General features: G+C 27.9%; 1 protein-coding gene across 3 annotated transcripts in view; it reads right to left on the bottom strand.

The window, feature by feature from the left end:
- The window catches only part of LOC111676147 (octopamine receptor beta-3R), a 95,322-nt gene that overhangs the window by 8,858 nt on the left and 72,398 nt on the right, over nt 1-14,066 (bottom strand). For 2 of the 3 annotated variants that reach the window (XM_046949980.1, XM_046949981.1), the window contains 5 exons: nt 13,514-13,714; nt 10,136-10,411; nt 9,884-10,055; nt 7,039-9,415; nt 4,470-4,919 (listed from right to left, as the gene is read on the bottom strand). In XM_046949980.1, the coding sequence (XP_046805936.1) occupies nt 4,470-4,919; nt 7,039-9,415; nt 9,884-10,055; nt 10,136-10,411; nt 13,514-13,714 (3,476 nt within the window). The remainder of the gene's footprint in view (nt 1-4,469; nt 4,920-7,038; nt 9,416-9,883; nt 10,056-10,135; nt 10,412-13,513; nt 13,715-14,066) is intronic. The other variant, XM_046949982.1, reaches the window with a different exon arrangement.

Below are 14,066 nucleotides of genomic sequence, written 5' to 3'. Positions count from 1 at the left end.
ATATAAGATTATACATATTTATAGGTATATTAAATATTATGATGTTGTAGATATGTATATAAATAAAAATAAGAAAATATATACTTATATATACATACTTAACTAGACAAAAAAACTAAACGAAGAATTAAAAAAATATTGGTATTAAAATACATTTAAATTCTCAACGAACCGTTTAAGCATCAAAATATAGAGTTTGAAAACCATTTTAATATTTTTTAGCAATTTTCTTAAACTAGATTGGTTGTTGTTAAACGATTCGTTTATATTTTTTTATTACATTAGAATTCTATAGGGAATAGATGATTTTATATATTCTTTGATTTTTATGGTTTATGATAATATTATTGTATAATATTGTGATTAGGTGTGCGTGTTTTTATTTTAAATATTAAATTAAAGCCATTGACATTGATTAGCTAGATTTGTGATTAAAGTTAAAAGAAAATAACTAATAAAATTATTTAAATTAAATTTTCTAGAAAAATATTTTTATTGAAAATTTTATTTTCATATAAACTTTTTGAAAGTTTAAAATTTTATGTTATATTCTTTTAACAAAATTATCTTTTATACGAAATTTTTAACAAAGAAATAAGAAATTTTTGAAAAATTTCTCTTTTTATAGAAATTTTTTGACAAAGTTTCTTTTTTTAAGAAAACTTTTCCGACAATTTTTAGATATATACCAAATTTTTGAGAAATTTCAAATATCTAAACATTTAATTTTCTCTTTATGGAATATATGTGGATTTTTTCGATTTTGGTTAGTACTATTGGTCAATGGGACAGAAACAAATTTTCAGCTCTATCAGTCAAGAACTGCCGGACTATATACGAAATTTTTAACAAAGCAATAAGAAATTTTTGACAAATTTCTCTATTATAGAAATTTTTTGACAAATTTTCTTTTTATAGAAAACTTCTCCGATAATTTCTAGATATATACCAAATTTTTGTGAAATATTTCAAATATCTAAAAATTTAATTTTCTCTTTATGAAAATATGTGAATGTTTTCGATCTTTAAGATTTTAATTAGTACTATTGTCAGGACTGACACAAATTTTCAGATCTATTAGTCAAGAACTGCCGGACTTAGAAGGGGTCAATGTAGCACGTTTTGTTTACACAGGGTTTTTTTCAAATGAGTGCAACTTTAATATTTATTTTTTATATAATTTTAAATATTTAACATTTTTTATTTTATTTTTAAAAATTGGTCTTTTTTGTTAAGAAATTTAGCTTTTACAATTTTATTTAATGGCTTAATAGTCACTTATGTGTCTACTATCCAGTAGTTCTAACCATGGTGGAAATTTCATCCAAATCGATTTTTTGGTGACTTGAAAAGAAAATCGACACAGAAGAACGCATTTGTTTATTTAAAGATACTAGACAAATTTGTCTACGTTTTCAGTTATCTTACGAATTCATTATATTTTAAATTTATCTTTTAATATTTTTTTCTTTTCCAACAACTAAGTACTACAAAACAAACGAAATGTTAGTAGATCATACATTTAAAGCATTATGAAAATTAATATAAAAATGTACATTAGGTTGGTCCACTTTGAAAAGATATTAAAATATATATTTTTTTACCAACTTTTACAGTTCATTACAATAAAAATCTTAAAAATAGATTATTTTGCTTAATGTAAAATCGTAAAAAACTAGTTCAACGATATTTTACAAATAGTGTCAACCTAATGCCCACACATTCATAGATATGTGTGCGTGATATAATATGATTTTCATTCTATTCTTATTACTGAATGAAATAAGCAAACATGTACGTGCGTGCACTTTAATGAGATGATATTATATTCTTACACCACCAAAACAAACAACAACAAGTGGTCATTGTTCTATTTTTTCCTTTTAACTTTATTGTCAATAAGTTATATTTACATTATTTACCATATTAACATACAAGTATATGCAGACTTAAATGTAACAATGTATGTATGTGTGCACATTACAGGTGAGCATGTTTTTAAGGAACAAAAAAAGATGTCTCTTAAAAAGAGCAGAGTTAAAGAAAATATCAAAGTTAGAGAATAACAAAATCCTATTATAAAAAATGTATTCATTGTTTTGGCTTACAGAATATATATATATATATATATATATATATATATATATATATATATATAATATATATATATATAATATATATATATAATATATATATATATATATATATATTATATATATATATATATATATATATATAATATATATATATATATATAATATATATATATATATATATATATATATAATATATAATATTCTTTTCTGTAGGGAACACCCGAAAGATTTTTTAGGGACCTCCTTAATATATATATATAATTAAAAAGTACTATTAGTATATCAACAATTAAACCGATTGATATATAGTGATTGCAGCATTAACATAAATTATAACAACAGACTTCTATTATAAAAGGATGTGACGGTTTGCTTTATGGTGTTAGTTTGTAAGTATGTATAAAGTAACTACACTTAACAGTAGTTTTCTTAGAATGAAATGGAAAACAATAGACTGACTTTTAAATATTTACATTTTTAGCTTGTACATAAATAAACAAATACATACAAAGTGCATATAAAATAAGTGCTTAATGTATTAACAGAGTAACAGATTGTTTTATATTTTAGTTTTATACTTTTAGAAAATACTTGTTTAAAATAAGAATGAAAGAGTTTTTGAGTAATTATAAGGAGTTACAATTTATTCGTAAAGAAATATATTTTATTGATTGTTTTCAAAATATCTATGTACAAATCATGAATAGATGTAAGGTACCTTTTTAGGAACAAAAAGTAACAAAAGTCGCCTTTTATATGTTCTTACTTAATCCGGCCTTTACATGCTTAATTTCATGTTTCCAGCAAATAACAATACACTGCTTCATTCGCAACCTACTGTTCTTTCATGACCTTTTATAAACAAGCAAGTACAAGAACAAAATTTTCCATATGTTTATGTGTATTGTTGTTTGTTAATAATTTCTTTTATAGCAAGCACCAAAAATCAAAATTTTTTACGAAATTTTCGGAGGTTGCCTCCTATTTTTGCTTATATTTCCGTCATTTATGGACTGGTAGAATTATTTTAGATTCGGATCTCACAGATATATGGGATCTTCTGAAAATTGATTTCAACAAGAAAAAACTCGTATTTTACCGAGTACGACTCCAGGTGTCGTCTTCCATTTACAATTGATGTTTTTTCATCTCGAAAGTTAAGTAATGGGACTGCAATGTTTAGAGAGCAAAGTGCTGGTACATGGACTGCCGGTCTAGGCATGTAAAAAAAATTGCCTCGCTGTTGGTAATTTACAAAGTTACAAAATGGGTCGGTGGTGAGTCATCAAAGAACTCACCTAGTGGTTGAAAAGATATAATAGGCGCTTTTTAAGCAACAAAAACTCACGCAGCATCATTGAGATCATGTCGCTTATCAGTGATATATATTATAATAAGTGATTCTTATTATCCCATCATATTTTCGAGATATAATGTGCTTAAAGTAAAAACAGTTTTTCAAATCTGTTGATATCGTCATCCTATATTCAAAAAGCGGCAAATTAATCTTGAGACAAAGTAGGTTTATTGAATTTAAAACATTTTCTTTTCGAATAAAGTGCAATTCTTTTTAATAAATACCAGCTTAAATATTTTTTAAAGGATTTATTCAAGGCAAGCAAGAGTGCTGTACGAATTAAAAAAATATATATTTCACCATGAAGAGAATAAGAAGACAGACATATAATTTAGCGTAAAAGGCAAAAAAGCAAAATGTAAATAAGTAAAGTATTAGAGTGTTTCTACAACATATTTAGTACTACGAAAGGAAATGAGAAAACTTAGAAAATTATCTACACTAGTTCCTGTATTATTAAGTACAGTCAATACATATGTAACTGTATATAAATAAATAGGTATATAATTTATTATACATAGGAAATAAATAAAAAAATAATAAATTTATGCAATTTGTTGAATTATTTTTACAAAAAGCATATAGTAGTAAAATTAGTAATATCATCTAATAAATTTTATTACAATCTATAGATTCATTCATATTCAATCATTCTGTAGTTGTATAGTAGTTTGTGAATTTTTATTTCGTAAAGTTCATTAACACTGTATTGAAATAAATATTAAGTATTGTATATATATTGAATAAAGTAAATCAAGTGTTTATTCTCTTCAAAAAAAAAGAAATAAATGTTGTAATTGTTAATAAAAAACATACAATAATGCTGTTGTTATTGTGATGATGGTGGTAGTGAGTTTATTTTGTTGTAGTTTTTATTTTATGTGAGTTAAAAGTAGTAGTGAGTTGAAATCGTAAATTAAAGCTGTTTTATTTGATTTTGTTTAGTTTTAGTCTAAGTATACATAGTTTTTGATATTATTTTATTTTGTTTCGATTTGTGTTCTATTCAAACTCACCGTTGGCCCCACATTGGCATCCATTATAGGGTTGTTTCCGGTTTTTATAGTACCAATAACGTGTTTTATGCCATAAACTTAAATTACGTTTCTTACGCATTTGCTTGATGTCATGTCTGCTATTGTTATTATCTTTATCTTTATTATTATGTTTTTTGCTATTTAGATTTTCCGTTTTTAAGGAGGTTTGTTGTTGTTGCTTTTGTGCTTTTAGATCTGAACCACAATAAAGACACTTGTTAGATTTGTTACCACCTCTCGATTTACGTTTAAACGATGAATTGACATTAAAAGTTATACTTTTTGTGCCATGCTGTTGTAGTTGTTGTTGCTGTTGGGCGGTGGTCATTGTTGGATCAATCATTTGTTCAATTTCTTCTTCATCGACAAATATACAAATACCACCACGACGTTTAAGCGACGATTTACTACAGTAATCTGCTTCATATTCTGTATATTTTTTTAGTTTTTTGTATTTTTTTACATTTTGACAAACGTTTGCACGTTTAAAATAGATTTAGAACGAAATTTAAAGGTATATACAAAAGAAGAATAGTTGGAATAATAATGGTATTTGTATATAATTTTTTTATTTACAAAAATTATTTTTTTCATTTTATAATAGTAAAGAGATAGAAAGAAAATGTTATGTTGAAAAATAATCAAATTTTTAACGCGCCCATGCTTATTTTAATTAGTTACTTTACTGTAGCATGCAGTTTTCAAGAAATAATAAATTCTCAAAATAGTGGAAAACTTTCGTAAACAATTAACTGATTGATCAATAGTTTTTTGTTGAATGGCGAAATGAATGCGTAGAAAGTTTGGTTAGAGAATCTATGTCATCAAAGGTTAATTAGGGGAAACACACTTACAGAACTTCCAATGTCCTTATAATGAACAAATTTTCTTTGTGTAATTTTATTAAGAGAGAACTTTGTTAGATTGAGAATAATTCTCAACTATTTCATAAGCATACAAATATATATTTTTAAAATTTTTAACCTATGTATCTAAGTACTATTTATACATAGTACATATTCATACACCAAATACTTTTTCTTTGAATTAAAAAACAAATATTTATGATTTTTATATTTGATTTGTTGTTGGGAGAGATTTCGACATCAAACAAATTTAATACAATACATACATATAACTGCTTTATTTAACGGGTGATCCAAATATAGTTAAACACTTTCTAAATCTTAAAATATTTACTCATAGCAGCTATTCTTTATAATGGGTCTAGGTATATTACGTTTAGGAGAATACGCAGTTTTGTAGCTGTAATGGTGTAGGACCTAAAATCTCACCCAAAATCCATTCAGACTACTTTCATTTCGGACATATATATATAATATATATTAATATATATATATATATATATATATATATAATTATATATATTATATATATATATATATATATATATATAACATATATATATATATATATATATATATATAATATATATATATATATATATAATATATATATATATATATATATATATAATATATATATATATATATATATATATATATATATATATATATATATATATATATATAATATATATATATATAATATATATATATATATATATATATATATATATATATATATATATATATATATATATATATATATATATATATAGTTCTTCATTTGGTTTGTCATGCTATCTTACTTTCATTTACGAATAAGATCCATATGAAAGTATGTATTAGCACGTTTTGAATGAGTTGAAACCTCTATCTGTTCAGAAATTGTTGACTTACATAAATATGTCCATTTTTAAAGGTGCCAGCGTTGGTAGTGTTATAGTCTGTCAGTCAGTTTTTCGGTTCGATTCCCACCAGGATATTTGTTATAGACAATATAACAACATGCATCCTCCTTTCAATGTGACAGTAACTGAACACTTCTATTGTGTGATAGTTAATTTTTAAAAAGTTATCTATATTTAGATCACCCTTTATTTTATAAATATGATTATTTATAAAATAAAGGTACTTATGGAAATAGTAATATAGAAACATCAAACAAACATAATACGTGACACTAAACCAAGATTACATGAGCAACATGGAAGGAGTTTAACAAACTATAAAAATGACCTTTTCCATCATGTTGAGGATAAAATACAACTATAACTAAACAGAGAATACAACAGGATTTCACAGTATCCAAAGAAGCCAAAAAAAGCCACTCACAGTCAACATTTATGAGGATTTATTTTAAAATCTGGAAAAGGTTAACAACAGTACTTCTTTCTATGTACTGTGAAACCTTTAAATATCATTTTGTTTCTATAAAAATGACATAGAACTAAACAAGCTTTCAAACATAGTGTAAAAAATGAGTATGTGTGTAAATTTATTTATTGTTAGTTTAAAATGAGAATTGGATAAAATCGAAAGGTGAACAGATTATAGGATCATATATTTGTATGTCAGTATGTACATGAACAGGAACATAAGTACAAACATATGGACGACCAGCACGATACGTTTCAATGTGAGTGTGCAGTTAGTTATAAAATATTGAAAATTTTAATACTTACTGGCTGAACTTGTTGAAACTCGTCCCATTGGTATATAGCTGCGACTATCACTGTTGTCTTGTGAAAAATTTATGACATTAACATCATACGTAACAACAGAAGCCTGCCGTTTTCGCACTGTTTGTATGCCCTCGTAGCCAGTGAGAAGAGAACTGCGTTTGCCACTTCGTTGGCTGTTGGTAATTGCAGATTCCGGTTCTGTGTCATGGCGTTTGAACAACGGCGATGTTAAGTCTTTCTCTTCTCCCGCTAAAGATCCACCACTGCCAGCGCCACAGCCGCTACGCATAGAAGTCGGTGAGAGAGTGGAATCCAAAATAATTTCCGGTTTCGGTGAAATATTTGTTTTCTGTGAGATAGGTTGCAGTGTTGATGGTGGTGTTGTCTGAGTTCCTGTTCCTGTGTTGTTTATTTGTTGTGAGGGCACGGCCAGGGTCGCAAACATATCCATTGATACGGTGGAAGTATCACTAACAAAAAACTGATTGTTGGGCGAGTTAAGAGGAAATACGGGTGCAGTGGCTGTTGGTGGTGGCGAAAGGAAGTAAACATTTATGCTATTGCTGGGAGTTCCCGCACCACCTCCCCCAAAACTGCTACTATTACCGGTTAATATTAAATTTGGTGACTTGCTAGTGGGCAGTTGAATGACTGAGTTAAAATTTGGTGTCATGGGAGGAGACATTAAAAAATTTGAACTATTCTTATTGACTAACACTTGATCGCTCAGCGTACTCATGCGTTGTTTTATTGACTCCTTTTTAACGATTTTAAATGATTCTTTGGCTTTAATACGGCTCATTATTTCGGATTGATGTACAGGAGATTGAAAAGATTGTTCTGTCGAGGGAAAGCTTAAAGATCGAAACAGTTCCGCCAATTCAGAGCTGGACTTGACGGAGACATTGGATTTTTCGTTTATAGAATTTAAAGTTTCTGTTTTTAATTGCTCGGGTATCGAAGAATCTATAAGAGAAGTGGGTGACAAAGAGGGTGGTGGAGTATTAGGTATTTGAGGAGAATCTTGATTTATATCTCTCAAAAAAGACAAATCATCTGGTCCCACTTCCTGTATAGTATTTGCCCCCAAATCTATTAATTGTATATAGGTATTAGTATGCTTTGGTGACCTCATGGACATTTGATCCTCCTCTTCTCTTCTGCCATCTTCAGATTGCTCATTTAGTATATTAATATCTAGCAAAATATCGGGTGTATTATAGCGACTAGAGGAATCTTGGCTTTCGCTAAACAGGCGGGGTAAATAAACATCTGAATCGGTATCACTATGTTGACGAGAACGTATTTCATATTTCTGTCTTTCTCTTAGGCCACCATTGTAACTGTGTGAAAGTTTACGATTGCGGGAACGTTTGAACAACAGAGCTCTACTGGATTGTATTTCCTCTGAATTAGCCTGATGCCTTTTCTTTTCCAGTGAAAAACATTCCGTGCTAGAACGTTTAGTTTTAGCTAATAGAGACTTAAGGTTAAAACCTCCTTTACTATCTTCCCTTGTACTAGTAGGGATTGTGGCAATGGTACCTTCTTTTAAGGCTTCCAATTGCTTCTTCTTACTTTTGCTCTCATTAAAACTTTTCAAGAACTCCGAATCACTAAGAGCGAATGACTTTTTACTTGTGTCCTTACTGCAGCGGTAGCGATTTTCGCCATTTTTCATACGTATAAAGTCGGTCTCACTTAAAGCAGGACACCTACCTCCGCTTTGATTTCTGCTGTATTTATCACCCTCCCCAATTTTTTCTCCCCCAGCCGTTTGTTTCTTAAAATACAAATAATTGTCTTCTATCAGACGTTTCAGCTCCTTATTATCCTCAGCTATGGGAAGACAAGTGGTAGGTGCTTGCTTCATTATATTGATACTATCGTAGTAATCGTTGGTTTCACTATCATCACTATTATTGCCACCAAATATTTGGTATTGTTCTGAATCACAACCATTTTTACTAGTACTAAATTGTTTCTGCAGTTGAATGCCCTGTTTATTTAACGCTGGAGGTGAATTACTACTCATTGATGATGTATGTTGTCTCTGTTGATGAGTTGTTTTTGTTATAGGAACCGTAATCTCTATTGGCTGCTGCAAATCATTTAAGGTATCATGCCAAATTTGCTGCTGCTCTTGATTAAATGCTGCTGCATCTTTGTTGCATGGCACTTGTAATTGTTGCTGTGTGGCATAATGTAACGCTATCATTGAGGGCGCACTATCTGTGTGTGTAACTTTTTCGTAGCGTTCCTGTTCGAGGTCACGTAAATCAATACTACTCCGACTCAGTCTACGGGGTGGTGGTGAAGGAACACGCAACTCATCGCACTCATCTTTGTCATCATCATCTGTTTGTGGTAAAATATCCTGTAAAATAATGAAACGAATAAAATGTTGAATAATGTGTATTTTAATAAATTGCTTTCAATGAATATACAAAATAGGAAAACCCAATTTAATGCTTGTTTTGCATGATTTGAAGAATAAATTGAAAACTTACAAGAATAATAAACACATTTTTGTTACAATTTGTAATATAATGTAAAATTTGGTTTAAACAGGTGGGGAAAGGGCATTGAAAACAAACTAATGTGAGATTTCTTGCATTCTCATTTTTGTAAGAGCCCGCATAGATCAGACCAAGAAAATCAAAGCTTGATTCTCACTTTCACTACGATAAATTTTTTCTATAGTAAATTTGAAACATTACTGAATTTCATTAACAGTGGTTCAGAGTCCACATCACATTTACTGTATAGTGATCGTAACGGTATACATATGTATGTATTAAACTAGAAACTAAATATCTAATATTATTTTCATTAATTCACTTACCTCGAGATTACTAATCGCACTATGGGTTTCTTCTCTCGTTAGAGTAAATTCGCAGTCACTGGGATGTAAATAATTTAAATTTGTCGGCTGTTGAGTATGACCCATATGTACACTATTTAGTAAAATATTAGAACTAGTGCGACTCAATGCTTTCCGTTGTCTAACCGCCTCTCTATTACAAATAAAACGAAACAAATAATTATATTAAATTTTATTGTACATTCACTATAAAGTCCTTTCAATATCACTTACTTATAAATTCTAAAATACATAACCAACATCACAATACCCGGTATCCAAAAACTAACAGAACTGGAAATGAGTGCATATGCCTTATTAACCACAAAGGAACATTGGTCGGGATGCAGGCTTATTTCTTTTAAGTGTTCATCAGTTGTATACCAACCCAAAAATATAGGCGTAAAGGATATAAGTGCAGGCAGTATCCAAACATTGGCTAACATGAAACAAACCGTTTTATGTGTCATATTTAAAGGATATTCCAGAGGACGTACTATAGCATAATATCTAGATAAACGTAATCAAGTTATAAAAAGAGAAGAAATTACATAAAAAAGGAGAAATAAACATTAGGTGTTGATAAATTGGACAAGTGTTTATTTGAATATTTAAATTGTTTAAGCAGCTGTTGTCGGTTATTTATTTTTTCCTCTCCAACATATATGTTACACATATACATATACATAATGTTTATTAATGGTCATCTCTAAATAAGGGATAAACATTTTGGAAAACGTTTAAATATGAGTACAGTGGGATTAATAGTCTCATAAAAATAATGCTTCATTTTTAATATGCTTCTTTACAACATTTATTCACAAGAAATTTTTTGGTTATTAAGTAAAATTTTCTTTTTTATTCATTAAAACATTTTATATTATAAAATGGCATAAAATTTAAAAATCTATTTTCTAAATGATTTATTTATTCCTAAAAAATTAAGTTCAATCACTATTAATTACATCTATTTACACTAGCAATATAAAACAATTAATACAATTAATTTTCGTTCCACTGTGCTTAAGCTTACTTGAAATCTTGTTACGAATGTAAATATTTGTACACATATATAAACACAAAAACCTTAAATGTTAATCCCATTGGAAGAAGTCTTTTACACACAATTAATAGTTAATGTTTTACTTGTATACACTTTTTTCGTTCTTTTCTATACAGAGTATTTAAATGTTTTTGCTTTATTTCATTCAACGTCTGGTTTTGTTTTTCACTTTTGCTATATGAAGTTTTCTTGAGGGAACCATTAATCATTTTATTTGCCACATTATTTTAATTTTAGTAGAATATTTTTTTCTGCTTATTTTGATTACTTTTTTTTCTTGGTTCCTTAGCAAATTAATTACACTTTTTCACTTAATATTGGCAGATTTACTTGAACATCTTTAAGGTGGTGCGACGTGTAATAACAACAACAAATAAATGTAATAAATAATAAAGACCATCAAATAAATCAATTGAATTTTTGTGGTTTTGGCTACAAATACAAATTTAACGGAAACAAAACTTTGGTGGGAGTTTTAATGTTGTTCGTGGCAACCCGCAACGAAATGCAAGAAATACTTATGAGATTTATTAAATAAATAATTGATAAATTGCCTTATTGAATTTGGCTGGGGAATAATGACAGAAGTTATTAACAAGATAAGTTCAACAATTATTTAAGTAAGAGTTTACTAAATACAATATTTAGGAATTTTGTGTCGTAAATAAGCATTTGTAAAACTAGGCTACTGAGAATTGCTTATTACACATATAAAAACTTTTTGTAAATGAAACTTCTGAGAAATTTTGAATTTCTGGTTGCTTTTGTATTTTTTTTCATTTGTTTTTAATTTAAAGAAAAATTAGTTTAAAATTAAAATAACTAGAAGTGGACTAAAAGTGAACTAAAAAAAACTAGCACTGAACTATAACTGAACTAGAACTGAACTAGAACTGAACTAGAACTGAACTAGAACTGAACTAGAACTGAACTAGAACTGAACTAGAACTGAACTAGAACTGAACTAGAACTGAACTAGAACTGAACTAGAACTGAACTAGAACTGAACTAGAACTGAACTAGAACTGAACTAGAACTGAACTAGAACTGAACTAGAACTGAACTAGAACTGAACTAAAACTGAAATAGAACTGAACTAGAACTGATCTAAACTAAAATTAAATTAGAACGAAACTAGAACTAAACTAAAACTAAACATGAACTAAACTAGAACTAAATTAGAACTTAACTAGGAATAAACTAGAACTGTATTAGAATTGAACTAAAACTGAATTGAAATGATCTACAACTGAAGTAGAACTGATTTAACTTCTTTTTTTATTACGCTTATTCCAAATTAGCTATTGATTTTTGTTTTAGTCTATACATCTCTGTAAAACATTTTTAAAGCCTTTTTCATGAAGCTAACACACCAATTGGTCATAAAATTTTGTTTTTTACCAATTCTACTCATTTTTATGAGTAAAACAACTTTTGTTTTGTTTAACATTATTGTTATAGCTTTTTAACCTAAACGTTTACAAAAAGGATTCTCCATAAAAATGAAACAATTTAAAAGAATAATAAGTTTTTGTCGGTGTTTATAAAGCGACTAAAAAGGGTATTCGAAATTACAAAGGCGGCTTAACACACATACTCACTCAAAGAGTATGCATAATAATATTGACGTTGATTCAAAACAATAATCCTTCCAAAAAAAGAAAAAAAAAAACTAAAAAGGATGTTACAAAAAAGGATAAATGCTTTAGTATGTAAAAAAACATTTTTGGCTGCATGTATTTAAATTTGGTTAAAACTTTAATAAAGATACATGTCATTTAAATATGTTGAATCCTTAATATATTATCGTCAAAAGAAACGGAAATATCGATAAAAAGTTAAAAGGTTTTAGTAATACGTATTAGAAAGAAAAAAGTAAATAAGGAAAAAACGTATTTCGTTTAATTCAACTGTAAAGATTTTCTCAAATCTCTAGTTAAAATATTTGGAAATCACATCATTAGTAGTAATGTTTGACTATTAAAGTTATTTTATGTATTTTTGTAGTTTCTGATTATGTTTCTTTTAGATGTATTTTTCGTATGAAGTTCATATAAAGTCAATTATAATTTTCAAAATGTATTTCAAAATGTTTAATTCTTGAGTGTTTTGAGGATAATAAGTTTAATCTCTACAAAGTAAAAGTAGAGGAAGAGCTTAAGGTACCAAATTCTATAATGATTATGTAGACTTAGTAAAATTCAATTTTGAATATATTTATTGTAAAATTTTGTACTTTTTTAATTGTATGAAAAAAATAAACTTTGGAAATTATAAAATATTTTAAAGAAGCCATTACAAGAAAAATTGAAAACTTTTATTATTTTGCATTTTCTTAGCATTTCTAATAGTAATTTATGCAATTAAACTTGTTTATTGTTTGCATTTTCTATTAAATAGATTACATTTACCGCACATATTACTCATATGTCATATACAAATAGTTATTTTTCTCTTTTCGTTTAACAATTTTATTCAGCTGTGACAAAAAACTCATTTATTTTTACACATGCTTGCTTTTAATATTACAAATTTTTTTTTTGACTTACCTGTCCACAGAGATACAACATAAATGCAAAATGCTCGCTGTTGAAAAATAAACATCCAAACTATTGTAAACATTACACATGAATGGTCCGAACATCCACTTGCCACCGGACAGCTCTACCGACGCATTAAATGTCATCGCACAAAGTGCAACCAACATGTCTGCCATGGCCAATGATACAACAAAATAATTTGTTATTACTCTGCATATAATGTCCACAAATATCCGCATAGTCATGAAGGGGCGAAAATGAAAGAGAAAAACAAAGTTTTCATTTCAACATTGGTTTTGTTTAAAAACGAAAATAATCATGTAAAATTAAAAAAAAAATGAAATATACATTAAAAAATGTTGAGATTTTAAGCAAGAATATGTTTTTGCTATTTTAACAACTTTTGAAAACTCTTTACAATTATGTGTAATTTCTATGTGATATCGTATGTGATAACTAGAACTGAACTAGAACTGAACTAGAACTGAACTAGAACTGAACTAGAACTGAACTAGAACTGGACTAAAACTGAACTAGAACTGAACTAGAACTGAACTAGAAC

Source organism: Lucilia cuprina, chromosome 4 (genome assembly GCF_022045245.1).
Source record: "Lucilia cuprina isolate Lc7/37 chromosome 4, ASM2204524v1, whole genome shotgun sequence".
Lineage (NCBI taxonomy): Eukaryota > Metazoa > Arthropoda > Insecta > Diptera > Calliphoridae > Lucilia > Lucilia cuprina.
This window is presented reverse-complemented; position numbering and strand designations above follow the sequence as displayed.